We start from the raw sequence: 12,360 nt of genomic DNA on the forward strand, positions 1-12,360 counted from the left end.
GATGCTGCCAAGATATCCAGCTTGCTTCAGTAGTGAGTCAATACCCGATGGTGGATGATTAGTGATGGCACTAAGCGGGGTTGGACCTCGGTCGCAGTGGATCCACTTGAAGGCAAATCAGCCTCACAGGATCCTCGGACGATACACTAATTTCTGACCCTCCACTTGATCCAGATTGGCTCTTTCGTCTGCGAACACTTTAAATACGATGCATGATGCCAGCCAAATGCTAAGATTAGCTGACAGGGCTATCCGAAACTTCCGTTAAATAGGACAACCCCTCGACTTTGATTCCATCCATCACAGCATAGCACCATGGCATCCGTTTCTTTCCCCACTCAGGCTACGAAGGCCACGCTATCTGATGGCACTACTTATGGATACGTGTCCATCCCCGCAGCGGCCGGAAAAAGCACCTTTCTGCTCCTCCACGGTTACCCCTCCACCTCGTATGACTGGCGGCACCAGATCGCGGCCCTCCAGGAGGCTGGATACGGAGTCATCGCCCCGGATCTCCTGGGATATGGCGATACAGATAAGCCTACCGATCTGAACGCCTATCGGGTGAAGGTGATGAGCAGCCATGTGGTCGAAATTCTGGATATTGAGAAAGTGTCTCGCGCTGTCCTGGTCGGGCATGATTGGTAGGTTCCCCTTGATAGCAGTGTTGCCAGTCATCGCTAACAAACGGATCAGGGGTGTTGGTCTGGCTTCCAGAGTCGCCTTCTACTATCCCGATCGATTTTATGGTCTCGTGACCATTGCGGTGGCCTACAGTGCTCCAGGCGGAAAGTTTGATCTCGGTATGTTCATACCTCGACTCATCACATCGCCATATAATCTAACCGTTCAGACGCGATACTCGAGCGCACCAAGAGCATCTTCGGCTACGAAACCTTCGGTTACTGGCTTTGGCACAACAGCGACGAGGCCGCAGCCGATATCGAAGCTCATGTACGATTCCTGTCTTATTTTCTCCTTCAAAACTGACAAGATATAGCCCGAGTCCTGCTTCAAAATGATCTTTCCCGATGATCCCCTACTATGGAAGACCGATGTCGCTCCCCGCGGCAAGGCCGCAGAATTTGTCCGCTCGGGACGGACAGCTCCCCTCGCTTCCTGGCTCACCCAGGAAGACTACGAAATCCACCATAAGGTCTTCTCCAAGGGTGGTTACACCGGCCCCCTGTCATGGTACAAGGCTATGATCCGCGGTTACAATACCGAGGACGAAGCCGGCATCGCCGAAGGCGAGAGTAAATGCCCCATACGGAATCTGTTTATCGCCGCGAAGCAGGACTATCTCTGTCGTGCTGAAATGGGCACCATGATGACTAACCTGAATGCTCCTAACTCGAGAGTTGAGACGGTGGATTGCGGTCATTGGGTGCAATTGGAGAAGCCGGAGATTGTGAATAAGCTCCTGATTGAGTTTGCAGAGGAGGTGGTTAACTGATGTTTTTTCACGTACATATTTCATTTCCTTGTTCAAATTGACGTAATAGAATTACGTCGCATTGCTATAATTGCACTAAACCTCTTGAACCTGATCCAGAAGCAGGAACACGGGGGCCTTGCTGATCTTCATACGCATAGTACTTTACACCATATATCTACGCGGGCTAAGACCTCACGCAGGAACAATATAAGAGACCTAGTTCCAACGAAGTCAGGTTCACATACGGCAATGAAGAATTTCTTATCGCAGTTTAGAGATTGGTGTCAGACTGGAGGAAATGATGGTGACGATGATGATGTTGAATGGACTAACCTAACTCAACACTGAAGGTATAGTTACAAGGATTGTTTAACATCGAGATAACCTACAACTTGAGATGTCACCGATGGCTCGTAGTATTAGTAGTACAGAAGTGGAGTGTTTTGGTTAATTACAAGGGTGCGCCGGGGCTGGTCCTCCATCTACTCCTTTTGGGTCTGCAAACTTCGTTCGTAGTCAGGCATCACCCACTTCACCATCCACTCCGACTGCATCACCTCCTCAATTGTCAGTCGCTCTTCCGGTCGGAACTTGAGCATCCGCCGCATCAGGTCCAAGATCGCCGCTGTCTCCTCGTCATCAAAATCCTCTATTCCCGGTTGCTTTTGTCGATACTTCCTTACCCCTTGCTCGAATTCCTGATCTAATGGTGGCCATACCTCCGTCCCCTCCTTCGGTCGTCCACTCTCATCAAAGAAATCACTCCTCTCCTCCCATTTCTCGAACCGGGACTGACCTCCGTGAATATAGCCTTGGGAATGGATATATGCAATAGCTTGGACAAGCCCACCTGATAACGCACGCGCAACGTCCAAAGGGAAGAGACGACTGTAAGAGGCCTCCCTAAGGCTGCGCCGTGCGGGAGTCACGGTATAGCATGGATGTGTTCCGTTTGGACCAGTCACTTCAAATTCATCCAGTGGACAGGGGATTGAAGAGAACCCTGGATGGGTAGATGAAGGCCCGGGCGCGGTAAGGGCTCGAAGCGCTTTGGTTTCATGGGGGAGTGAATCTGCTATGCCGACCTTTACTGCGACATAGCGCGACAGATGCGTGTCTCGCGCAAGCCACACGGTAGAGTACCCGCCATACCCGAGTTTATCTACGATGTGGTAGCGGTTGTGGAGGACATCGTTGATCTTGATGGGGTGGTAGCCGCCAGGCTCGTAGCGCTCGAGATCTTCAGCTCCGTCAATCCAGTAGTATTTGGGAGAGTAGGCTTTGGGTGGTGCGGTGGTGGTTGTTGTGGAAGAATAGGACGCAGTGAGGCGCAGGCGCGTGAGGGAGTTGTGTGGGGGATGAGTGACGCGTCGAATTGGGGATGGACGTGATAGCAAACCTAGTGATGAAGAGGAAGGTATTGCTCGCATGGTGGCTATGTTGGAATACCATGCCATGATGAAGATCGGCTGGTGGTGGGATTTTGCAAAGCAGGGAGTCAGCCATGTTGGCGATCCCGGCATGAGTGGCATGCATGGGGCCGTTACTGATACCGGGACATGTCAGAAATTCAAATCACTCAAGCCGTAACTTTCCTCGCAATTCCAGCTTACTTTGTATTGCATCCTGCTCATGCTATCCTTGTGATCAGTTGCTTTGCATCTTAGGATCGCAGATATGGTCGACATTCATCGTCTCCGCGACCCACCTCTAGTTGACGATCTTGTCGCACCGAGGTCTTTCTTGACGAAGCTGGAACTCTCGTCGTGATCGAAGCAGTTTCCCACTGACAGTTTCGAGTTTCTATAATAACCTTTGGGCTCAATCTTACAGAAAGAACAAGCGAAGAATCAGGGAGATGTAACTATGCATTGTGACTAATCACGACAACGTCTTGTGATTGGTGGAACCGGCCCAGCCCCTTAAATCGGGGCTCCGCCATCCGCCGTCCGTTTCCAGGTTGAATCCCCAAGCAATCCATGCCACCATGGAAAGCCATGGCCACCACCCCGGTACAGACACGGCGGTTGTTGCGCGAGGAGATTACTTATTCTGTTGCAAAAGAAAAGGAGGTGAATATCTTGCATCGGCTGCAGTATCCGGATCAGCAATCTCAATTCTTTGCCTTGCTCGATGACAGGCGGGACTGGATCCAGACCGTCGTGGCTCATCATCTGTCTTTAAAGTCACCGAACAATTGTCATGTCGCTAACAAAGACGATTGGCTCCATGGAAGCTTTAATGTCTGTATTCCGGTGACCGTGGGTCACCCTCAATGCAATAAGCGCGTTCTGCTTCGCGTCCCCTTGCCGTATCGCATCGGTGAAGCTTTCAGACCCGGGAATGGCGATGAGAAAATCCGCTATGAAGCAGCTACTTATGCTTGGATCGGAGGAAACTGCCCAGATGTGTCTATCCCAAGGCTGTATGGGTTTGCTGCATCGACGGGAGATACGGTAGGCACGGTTAGGCTCAATATTGTCGCGAAATTGACGTGTCTAGTTTACTCGGCTTGAGAACTTGCCCTTTCTAACGCGCTACGTCCATCGCCTACGTTGCTGGAAGCGCTCATTATTCAGGCTGCCTGTGCCCTCATGCTACGTTCGCCATGATAGCCGGCATAACATGCGGTGCGACAAACCCCCAGTAGGCTATCTATTGGTCGAATACATCGAAGAGTCGACAGGAACCATGCTTTTCAATACATGGCCTCTACAGCATACCTGCTCCAGGTTGCGAACAAATTTTTTCCGCGATCTCAGTCGAATTTTCCTAAGTCTTGCTAAGATCCCCCTTCAAAAGATCGGATCCTTTACTATCGACAATCGCGGCTTTCTGAAGCACACAAACCGACCGCTGTCCTTGGGAATTCAGGAGTTGGAGAATGAAGAAATTCCAGTAGACATGCCTCGGGATTACACGTACTCCAACACTGACTCATACATCGTGGACACACTCGCTTACCATGATAATCGGCTACGGCATCAGCCCAATGCAATCAACCACATCTCCGATTTTGCATATCAGGCATCGGCTCTAGCTGCGATGCGTGCCATATTCCCGTTATTCTTTCGGCGCGAGCTTCGCCGGGCACCATTCTTCTTTGCACTCACTGACATCCATCAAAGCAACATCCTGGTTGATAAAGACTGGCATATTACGTGCCTGATAGATCTAGAGTGGTGATATTCGTTATCAGCTGAGATGATTCAGCCTCCGCACTGGTTTACAAATAAGTCAGTAGACCATATGGATGCGGCGGAGTATAACAACATCCGGCTGGAGTTTATGAGTATCCTGGAAGAGGAAGAGCTAGCTCTAGCGAAGGATGATCGAGTATCTTCGAAGTCCGAGACACTGTCTAAAATGATGAACCAAGCCTGGAAAACTGGTACCTTCTGGTTCAGTCTCGCTCTAACCAGTCCCGCCGGGCTCTTCTTCTTGTTCGATAAACACATACAACCGATTATGACAAAGCATTGCCCAGAACATGATGAGTTTCATGGAATAATGTCATGGTACTGGACGACAGATACAGTGGGCATAGCAAGATGCAAGCTAGCAGACAAGAAGGATTATGATAACCGACTCCGCCAAGCCTTTGGTATGAGCAGTGAAGTGTAAGCTACTGATAGTTGCTTCGTTTGAGCCTTGGTGGCTCTCCGTGACATCTCGCCGGATTGGTTTATTGGACAGCCTCACCACTCGTTCTTCGATTTTTCTCTTTTCGGGCAGCCTTGGCTAACATTCTTGATATAGATACGATGTAAGTCTTTCAGAGCCACTAGAAGAGACTGTAATGCCGTGGTGGGTTTTACACTTCAGGCAGCGGGTCCATCACTTCGAGAGAAAGCATGTATGGCGATCAAACAGCGCACGCACGGCTTACCTCCCACCTTTCACTTACCCAACTCCACGATAGGTATAACATCAGCGCCATACTCATTCACTAATCATTTTAACAACTTTACAGATTTTGCAGTGTCACAACAGATACCAAGAAACAACTAATTTTGAACCCCATCAAAACTTACAAATCCAGGCCAAAGCCACCCCCACACCATTCCGTCTCCCGTCTCAAATCAACGGCCGTAATTATCGTTCCGTAACAACCACCTCCCCCAAAACCACAATCCCCAACCTCCCCCATCCGACCACCTCTCCTCATCCTCCTCAATCAACCTCTTATTCTCAGGTTCTTGTATCTTCGCCGTGAAACGCTCAAACGCAGCCCTATCCTCGAATGTGAGTTCTGCGATGGCATCGAAGGGGAAATTGCTCTGTTGGCCGAGGAGGAGTGTTGCGGGGTGGGATGCTTCTTCTACAGAGGTTGGAGAGGGTGGGGTGTTGGTGGTGGTTGTAGTGCGAGCGATGTAGCTTCGGCGATGGGAGAGAGGGAAATCGCTTCCTGTGACGCGCTTTAGGAGTTCGATGTGGGATTCGTAGTATGTGTGGAAGGTTGTGGGACTCAGGGTGGGTTTGCGGTGCGCGAGGAGGAGGATTTGAAAGGGCATTTCGATTCTCTTTTGTTCTCCGGTGGTTTGGGTTGGGGAGTGAGTTGGATAAGAGAGGTGTTTGGTCGGGTGTGTGGAATGGGGATGAAGTTGATGTTTGACGTGAGATGGGGTAATTTGTGGTAGGGTGGGATGGGATGAGATGTCTATCTAGGGTGTTGGAAGAGGGTTGAGCTGTATGCGGGTTGCCCCTCTACCCCTCCCTCATCGTCATCGTGCAGCTTGGAGCGTGAGTTTATAGGTCGGCGGTTGGGTTGCAGCTAATTAGACTAGTCCACTGAGTGGTAGGAAACAGGTAGGTAGGTATTCCTGTTCATGTAATTGTAGTCTAGTAGAAGACAGTGTCCTTTGCTAAATAGATACTCGATTACTGTACCGTGGACTGTGGCTAGTAGATACCATATGTTGGAGTGGCTACTAAGGCGATTCAACCGTGTAGAATGAGATGGATAATGATCTAGCTAGGGGCCTCGTAGGCCATCTATATGGACTAACTAGCGGTGTAGGGAGGAGTGTCACGTGACCCTACGTTGCCTACCGGCGTGGGAGCCCATCGGGGATCCCAACACACCCCCCTAGGCAACGAGGTGTCCCCCAAAACGCGCAAAATGAAGCCAAAGTTGCCTAGCGATCGCGCTATATCAGTTTTCTCCTGGTGGTTGTGGTTGGGGCGTGGAATTGCAGTGTTTTCGGTGGGGGCAGCCAAGGCAGCATTGCCGTACGGTCTGCCTGATCGTAGTAGCGATTTGGATTCCTCGGTAGGGGCCTCGATTGGTTGGGCTTCAGGAAGTCGGTGATCCTGAGCTGAGTATTTAGTGTTTGCAGTATCGTACGCGTGGGGGTCCTCCACGGATTCAAGTAGGAGGGTGGTCGTGGGCTCTGCCGTGTTGGAAATCGTCCTTACCCGGCCGGTGATGACGTCTTCCTCAGTGGAGGCCTCTATCGCGCGTCTTGGTGTTGATATTTCATTATTGCCAGCGAGGATGTCCCCTAGTTGTATGGATCCTCCGGCTTGTGGGGTCAGGGGCAGTTGCTTCTGCATATCAGGATTCTTGCGATCTGTTCGGTATGTCTTCGTTTCATCAAAGGTGACGTCCCTCGATCGTTTCACCTTATCGGAATCAGGGAACCAAATATGGTAGACGTGGCCGTGATCTCCGTCGAAGCCAACAAGGTAGCCTATCGAGGCCCTGGGATTCAGCTTCTGGGATCGCGTTCGATCTTCCGCAGGTATGTGGATGTACGCGCGGCAGCTGAAGACGCGTAGGACTTCAAGCGAGGCGTTGGGATTTGGCAAGTTGTAAAACGTTTGGTATAGAAACGCCGGAGTCTTCTTCGGATCTCCTTTTTTTGGTGGTAAGTGATTTCGTATCTGAGCGCTGAGCTTGATGGTGAATGGCCAGAGGTGGCCCGGTAGGCCGGAGTCGATCATGATTGTTCTTGCTATTTGATTTATCAAACCACCATATCGTTCCGATAGTCTGTTTGCTTCAGGCGTACGGGGTGGTGATATCTGTATATGAATTCCACGGTCTTCGTGGGTTGCTCATGACTTGAAGCGAGTAAATTCTCGGCCACCGTCTAGGTGTCAGGCTGCAGGGTAGCGGCTGACGAGATTCTTGTGTTGTGAGTTCATCTTTATAAGTTCCTGCGAGGCTTCAGCCTTTGTATGCAATAGCGCGATTCTCGTCAAACGCGTGGCGTTGTTGATCATGATCAGATAGTATTTGATCCCGCCGTAGCCAGTCGGGGTCACTGCTTGTACATCTGTATGCCAGAGTTCTGTGGGATCAGCGGTCCGTGAGATAGGGTCTCGTGATACGAGGTGTTTGGCTTTAGCGAGCCGGCAGGCTTCGCAGTCGAACTTTTCGTGATTTTGCAGTTTTATGTTGTGGGATCCCGTATGGCCGAGTCTTCGGTGTAGTAGTAGGGGATTGAGGGTAGGCGCCGCTGCGGCGATTCTGTTTGGCTCGGTAAGTCTGATGAAGGTGATGTTCTTCGATATCTGTAGATAGCCTGCAGTTTGATCAGTATCTAGATCTCGTAGAGTTAGGTCTTTGGTGGTCCCGTAGAGGTTGAAGTCAGTACGGAGGCGATCTGCTGAAAGGAGGCCATATTTTAAATTCGGTTGGTAGTATGCCTTGATCTTTAACGCTGTTGGTTTCCCGGTCGGGGATTCTAGGTAGATAGTAGTGTAGCTGGCTGATTTAGCCGTGGCGGTAGTCCCTTCTGAGGTGCCGTAGATGTAGTATTCATGAGGTGCAAGTTTGTGGTAATTGGTCAAGGAATCAAGATCAGGGGTCAGGTGGTGGGAACTGCCTGTATCGTAGATCCAGGTGTTTGCTGCGTTGCCCCTAACGGCTACCGTCATACCGCTAAAATCGATGATATCAGGATCCTGTATTCTATATGCCGTGGCGTTTATTTCGGGCCTTTTGGGTGGTTCCTTCGGCGGATTGTATGATCAGAGGCCTCTGGTAGGCTTCCAGTGTGGTGGTCGGAGGCTAGGATTTAAATGGTAGTAGACTAGGGAACCGTGGCCACCTATATGGCAGTACGCGCATTTCCTATCAAGTTGTTGCGGTTGCTGATTTCTCATCTTTGCCACGTGGTCTTCGGGCGATATGCCTGGCTCAGGGAAGGTCCGTTTCTTCCAATGATCTGATTTGATGTCCCTAGGTGCTGCGGACGCCTGTATGATCGGTGCGGAGGCAGCCAGGTGCTTTGCATCAAGCCCATTTCCTGTAGCTATGGCTTCGTCGCAGTATTTGTAAAAGTCCGTGTTGGTCAGCGTATCCGGGTTGGCTAGAGGAAGGGCTATTCGTATGGGTGTAGTCCACGTTGGCAATTCCGTTTCCAAATTGCTCAGCAGTATGCAAGTTGCCATAAAGGCAGGCATCTTGCATCTTATTCTCTGCGCAGTAGTAAAGGTATTCATGAAGCTGTTGATGTATTGCGCGATCGTTGAATAGTTGTTTCGGCTTTCGGAGACAAGTTTTATACAGGTGTTGATAACTTTGATTAGTTCTTCGCCTAAGGCGATTTTGCATATGGTTTTATAGGCGTTGTCTGCGAATTCCCTACCTCCCTCGGCTCTGACGAAGCGTTCACTGATCTCTGGCGATAGTTGCTTCAATAACCAAGCGCAGATTATTGAGGATAGTCTATGCCAGAGGTTGTATGACGGATCGTCGATCTGTGGCCGGGGTAGATCCTTTTGGAGGAGTTGGTATAGGGACAGTGGTCGTAGGCTTGTTTCCACCCAGAGATGCCATCGTTCGAAGTTCTTACGACCTGTGAGGAGTTCTGTGACTCCTTGAAGCGATCCAGGCAGCTTGGATGGTAGGCCCTCTGCCTGTGTCCGCGGATCGGTGTTGATCGCGGTGTTTAGGAAGTCTGAAGTGTTGATACTACCCCCTGCGGCCGGCGCGGCCGAGGAAGTGCTTCGTGTTGTAGGAGCCATCTTGACGCGTTCGTTTGTTCGTTCGTTCGTCCGAATGTAGCAGAAGCGTCGAAGTGGTGATATTATACGCGTAGGCGTGACCGTTGCCTCGGTGGAGGTCGGTAGGCTGGCTTGTAGAAGCCCGGTAGGATGGTTCGCGTAGGCGTAACCGTTGCCTCGGTAGAGGTTAGTATAGGACAGAGGTCCTGGGAGTGCTTCGTATGAAGCAATTGGGCGATCCTTCTGGATGATATCGCTAGCCTAGGGGGTCCGGAGAGGGCTCATAACCTGTTGGAGTGGCTACTAAGGCGATTCAACCGTGTAGAATGAGATGGATAATGATCTAGCTAGGGGCCTCGTAGGCCATCTATATGGACTAACTAGCGGTGTAGGGAGGAGTGTCACGTGACCCTACGTTGCCTACCGGCGTGGGAGCCCATCGGGGATCCCAACACCATATATAGAGCCGTTGTGATAGTTTCAGACATGGAATTTGGATAGTTGCAGTTGTAATACTACCTAGCCCATCCAAGTTATTTGGATTACGGATATAATGGATCTAGAAGTCTTCAGATAGGATGTATCTGGAAGTCTGTTCTACAATTCTGTGGTAGTGGGTATACACAGCATCATATGCGCTAATCTGTTTAAGGAACACTAATATATACACGAAGTAATGAAATTGGTCTTTGTCTCAGGTAGTGTAATCAATATACACATTGGCAATGGAACGATCAGTGGACAGTCACAGTTGGACAGAATATAATAAATACTTGGTAGAAGGATGTGAAAGATAGTCAGAATGGAATAGTCAGTCGACGGAAGTCAAAAGCAGTAGAGAGTGTTGTTGGAAGAGAAGAAAATAAAAGATGGACAGCATGAGGATAAGCTCATGTATGGGTTATGTTGATTAATAGCTTGATGTCGTCTTCGGCAGTATCCTGAACGTCGACGATTCGGTAGAGGCCGGGAGGGCTGCAGTGCGAGAAGGAGTGATCGAAGCAGATGCAGCGCAGGAGGCTGTCTCGGTGGAAGACCACAGGGCATTGTCGGGAACGTCGCCGTACCAGATCTGCCATACCGGCTTGTTGCATGTGTTGGCGTTGTATTTGAATAGCCACTTGCCTTCTCCGTCGGTGCTGGTGGTCGTGTAGTAGTACTCGGTTGGGTCAGTGGACAGTCCAAGGACGGAGTTGATGGTCGACGTGACTTGTGAGATCTGGGACGAGTACTTGGCGCCTTGTCCGGATGTGGCAACGGGCGTGCCGATGTAGACCTGGGTGCCGGGGTCGTTATACGTGGTGGAGCCGGTGAGCTGGGGCATCTTGAGGTTGGGGTCGTTGGTGAGGAAGTCGAGAACGGTGGTTTGGAATTCCTGCTCATCGAAGGAGACAGTGCCGTCCTGGTTTGTGACGAAGCCGGGTGATTCCCACAGATGAGCCTGGTAGACGGCGTACTTGGATACCACGATGACGACGGTGCATCCGCGGATGTTGGTCTGACCGAAGATGGTGGAACCGCTGCCAAAGACCACGGTTTCCGAAGTGGACATGCCACTGGTGTCCTTGGCGAGGAGCTGGCCGGATCGCATCTGGTCGAGCAGCCAGGTCAGGAAGCTGGAGAGTCTCTTCGTCAGGCCTCTGCTGAATAGTCCGGACCGTTTGAATGACGTGCTCGAGGTATCGGTCAGGTCATTAGACAGACATTCAGTGCATTGCGGGCTGCACAGCTCGTTAGAAACGGCCGCGCTTGAACTAGCTGCCGGAGTGGCGTAGGTTGAGCTTGCGGCTGACGAGGGAGTAGCGGTGGCCGAGCTAGTGTTGGAGCCGTCATCACCATCGTCGCCATCGTCGCCCGAATCATCCCCAGAGTCGTCCCCAGAGTCGTCGCCATCATCCCCATCATCACCGTCATCGCCGTCGTCTCCATCGTTTCCATCGTCGCTGTCGTCGCTGTCGTCGCCAGAATCACCGTCATCACCGTCATCGCCAGAATCATCCCCTGAACCATCTTCAGTTGGCTGGGCGGCTGAAGAACTAGCGACAGACGAGGCAGGAGTTGACGTAGCACTAGGTGTGGCAGTGGTTGAGGCACCGGTCGACCCGCTATCATCAGAGTCATCATCGGAGTCATCGTCATCGGTATCATCGCCCGAATCGTCTCCAGTAGCATCTCCAGTATCGTCCCCTGAGTCGTCTCCGTCATCCCCATCGTCACCATCGTCACTATCTTCACCAGTGCCATCGGTTGACTGGGCAGCGGAAGAGCTAGTCGGAGTAGCAACGGACGAAGCAGAAGTTGCAGTAGCACCTGGAGTGGCAGCACTGGAAGTAACAGAGCCATCATCGTCGGACTCATCGTCAGAATCATCCCCATCATCGGAGTCATAGCCTGATTCGTCACCGTTATCGTCTCCAGAATCGTCGCCCGAGTCGGAGCCATAGTCACCACCATCCGTTGACTGGGCAGCTTGGGAGCTGGTCGGGGTGGCAATAGACGAAGAAGCACTGGGGGTGGCAGTGGCGGATGCACTGACTGAACCACTATCATCGGAGTCGTCATCATCAGTATCATTTCCAGAGTCATCTCCAGAGTCCTCGTCATCATCAGAGTCGTCTGAATCGTCTCCAGTATCGTCTCCAGAGCCATCTCCCGAGTCACCCGAATCATCACCATTATCGCCATCATCAGTTGACTGGGCAGCTTGGGAGCTAGTTGGGGTGGCAATGGACGAGGTAGCACTAGGGGTGGCAGTAGTGGAGGCATCAGTTGAACCGGTATCATCAGAGCCTTCGTCGTCGGTATCATTGCCATCATCGCCATCATCAGAGTCGGCATCCGAGTCATCGCCGGTATCATCGCCGGTGTCATCCCCAGAATCATCCGCATCGTCTCCAGAGTCATCTCCATCTGCGTCACCAGTTGACTGTGCGGCTTGGGAACTAGTTGGGGTAGCCACAGTGGAT

The 12,360-nt window shown here is 51.2% G+C and overlaps 6 protein-coding genes across 6 annotated transcripts; 2 read left to right on the top strand and 4 right to left on the bottom strand.

Annotated features, from left to right (window-relative positions):
* Positions 1-315: 315 nt before the first annotated feature.
* On the top strand, positions 316-1,456 carry BO94DRAFT_556215 (alpha/beta fold hydrolase; the record flags this gene model as incomplete). Its single annotated transcript, XM_025613847.1, has 4 exons — positions 316-644; positions 697-803; positions 854-954; positions 1,001-1,456. The coding sequence occupies 4 exons, from the start codon at positions 316-318 to the stop codon at positions 1,454-1,456; spliced, it is 993 nt and encodes a 330-aa protein (XP_025468182.1).
* A 395-nt stretch (positions 1,457-1,851) lies between these two features.
* Positions 1,852-3,252, bottom strand: BO94DRAFT_52790 (kinase-like protein). The gene is made up of 2 exons (XM_025610404.1): positions 3,052-3,252; positions 1,852-2,984 (listed from the first exon to the last, which is right to left on the bottom strand). Exon 2 carries the CDS (start codon positions 2,968-2,970, stop codon positions 1,921-1,923), a length of 1,050 nt encoding a protein of 349 aa, XP_025468183.1. The 5' UTR covers positions 2,971-2,984; positions 3,052-3,252; the 3' UTR covers positions 1,852-1,920.
* Positions 3,253-3,424: 172 nt separating this feature from the next.
* BO94DRAFT_623886 (uncharacterized protein) lies at positions 3,425-5,062 on the top strand (the record flags this gene model as incomplete). Its single annotated transcript, XM_025617180.1, has 3 exons — positions 3,425-3,894; positions 3,941-4,576; positions 4,652-5,062. The coding sequence occupies exons 1-3, from the start codon at positions 3,436-3,438 to the stop codon at positions 5,060-5,062; spliced, it is 1,506 nt and encodes a 501-aa protein (XP_025468184.1). The 5' UTR covers positions 3,425-3,435.
* A 267-nt stretch (positions 5,063-5,329) lies between these two features.
* Positions 5,330-6,252, bottom strand: BO94DRAFT_574830 (EthD domain-containing protein). The gene has a single exon (XM_025615039.1). It carries the CDS (start codon positions 5,950-5,952, stop codon positions 5,521-5,523), a length of 432 nt encoding a protein of 143 aa, XP_025468185.1. The 5' UTR covers positions 5,953-6,252; the 3' UTR covers positions 5,330-5,520.
* A 1,191-nt stretch (positions 6,253-7,443) lies between these two features.
* On the bottom strand, positions 7,444-8,323 carry BO94DRAFT_574832 (GAG-pre-integrase domain-containing protein; the record flags this gene model as incomplete). Its single annotated transcript, XM_025615040.1, has 1 exon — positions 7,444-8,323. One exon carries the CDS (start codon positions 8,321-8,323, stop codon positions 7,541-7,543), a length of 783 nt encoding a protein of 260 aa, XP_025468186.1. The 3' UTR covers positions 7,444-7,540.
* Positions 8,324-8,416: 93 nt separating this feature from the next.
* BO94DRAFT_623890 (uncharacterized protein) lies at positions 8,417-9,415 on the bottom strand (the record flags this gene model as incomplete). Its single annotated transcript, XM_025617181.1, has 1 exon — positions 8,417-9,415. The coding sequence occupies one exon, from the start codon at positions 9,413-9,415 to the stop codon at positions 8,417-8,419; it is 999 nt and encodes a 332-aa protein (XP_025468187.1).
* Positions 9,416-12,360: the final 2,945 nt, after the last annotated feature.

This window comes from Aspergillus sclerotioniger (assembly GCF_003184525.1).
Source record: "Aspergillus sclerotioniger CBS 115572 chromosome Unknown BO94scaffold_12, whole genome shotgun sequence".
Classification (NCBI taxonomy): domain Eukaryota; kingdom Fungi; phylum Ascomycota; class Eurotiomycetes; order Eurotiales; family Aspergillaceae; genus Aspergillus; species Aspergillus sclerotioniger.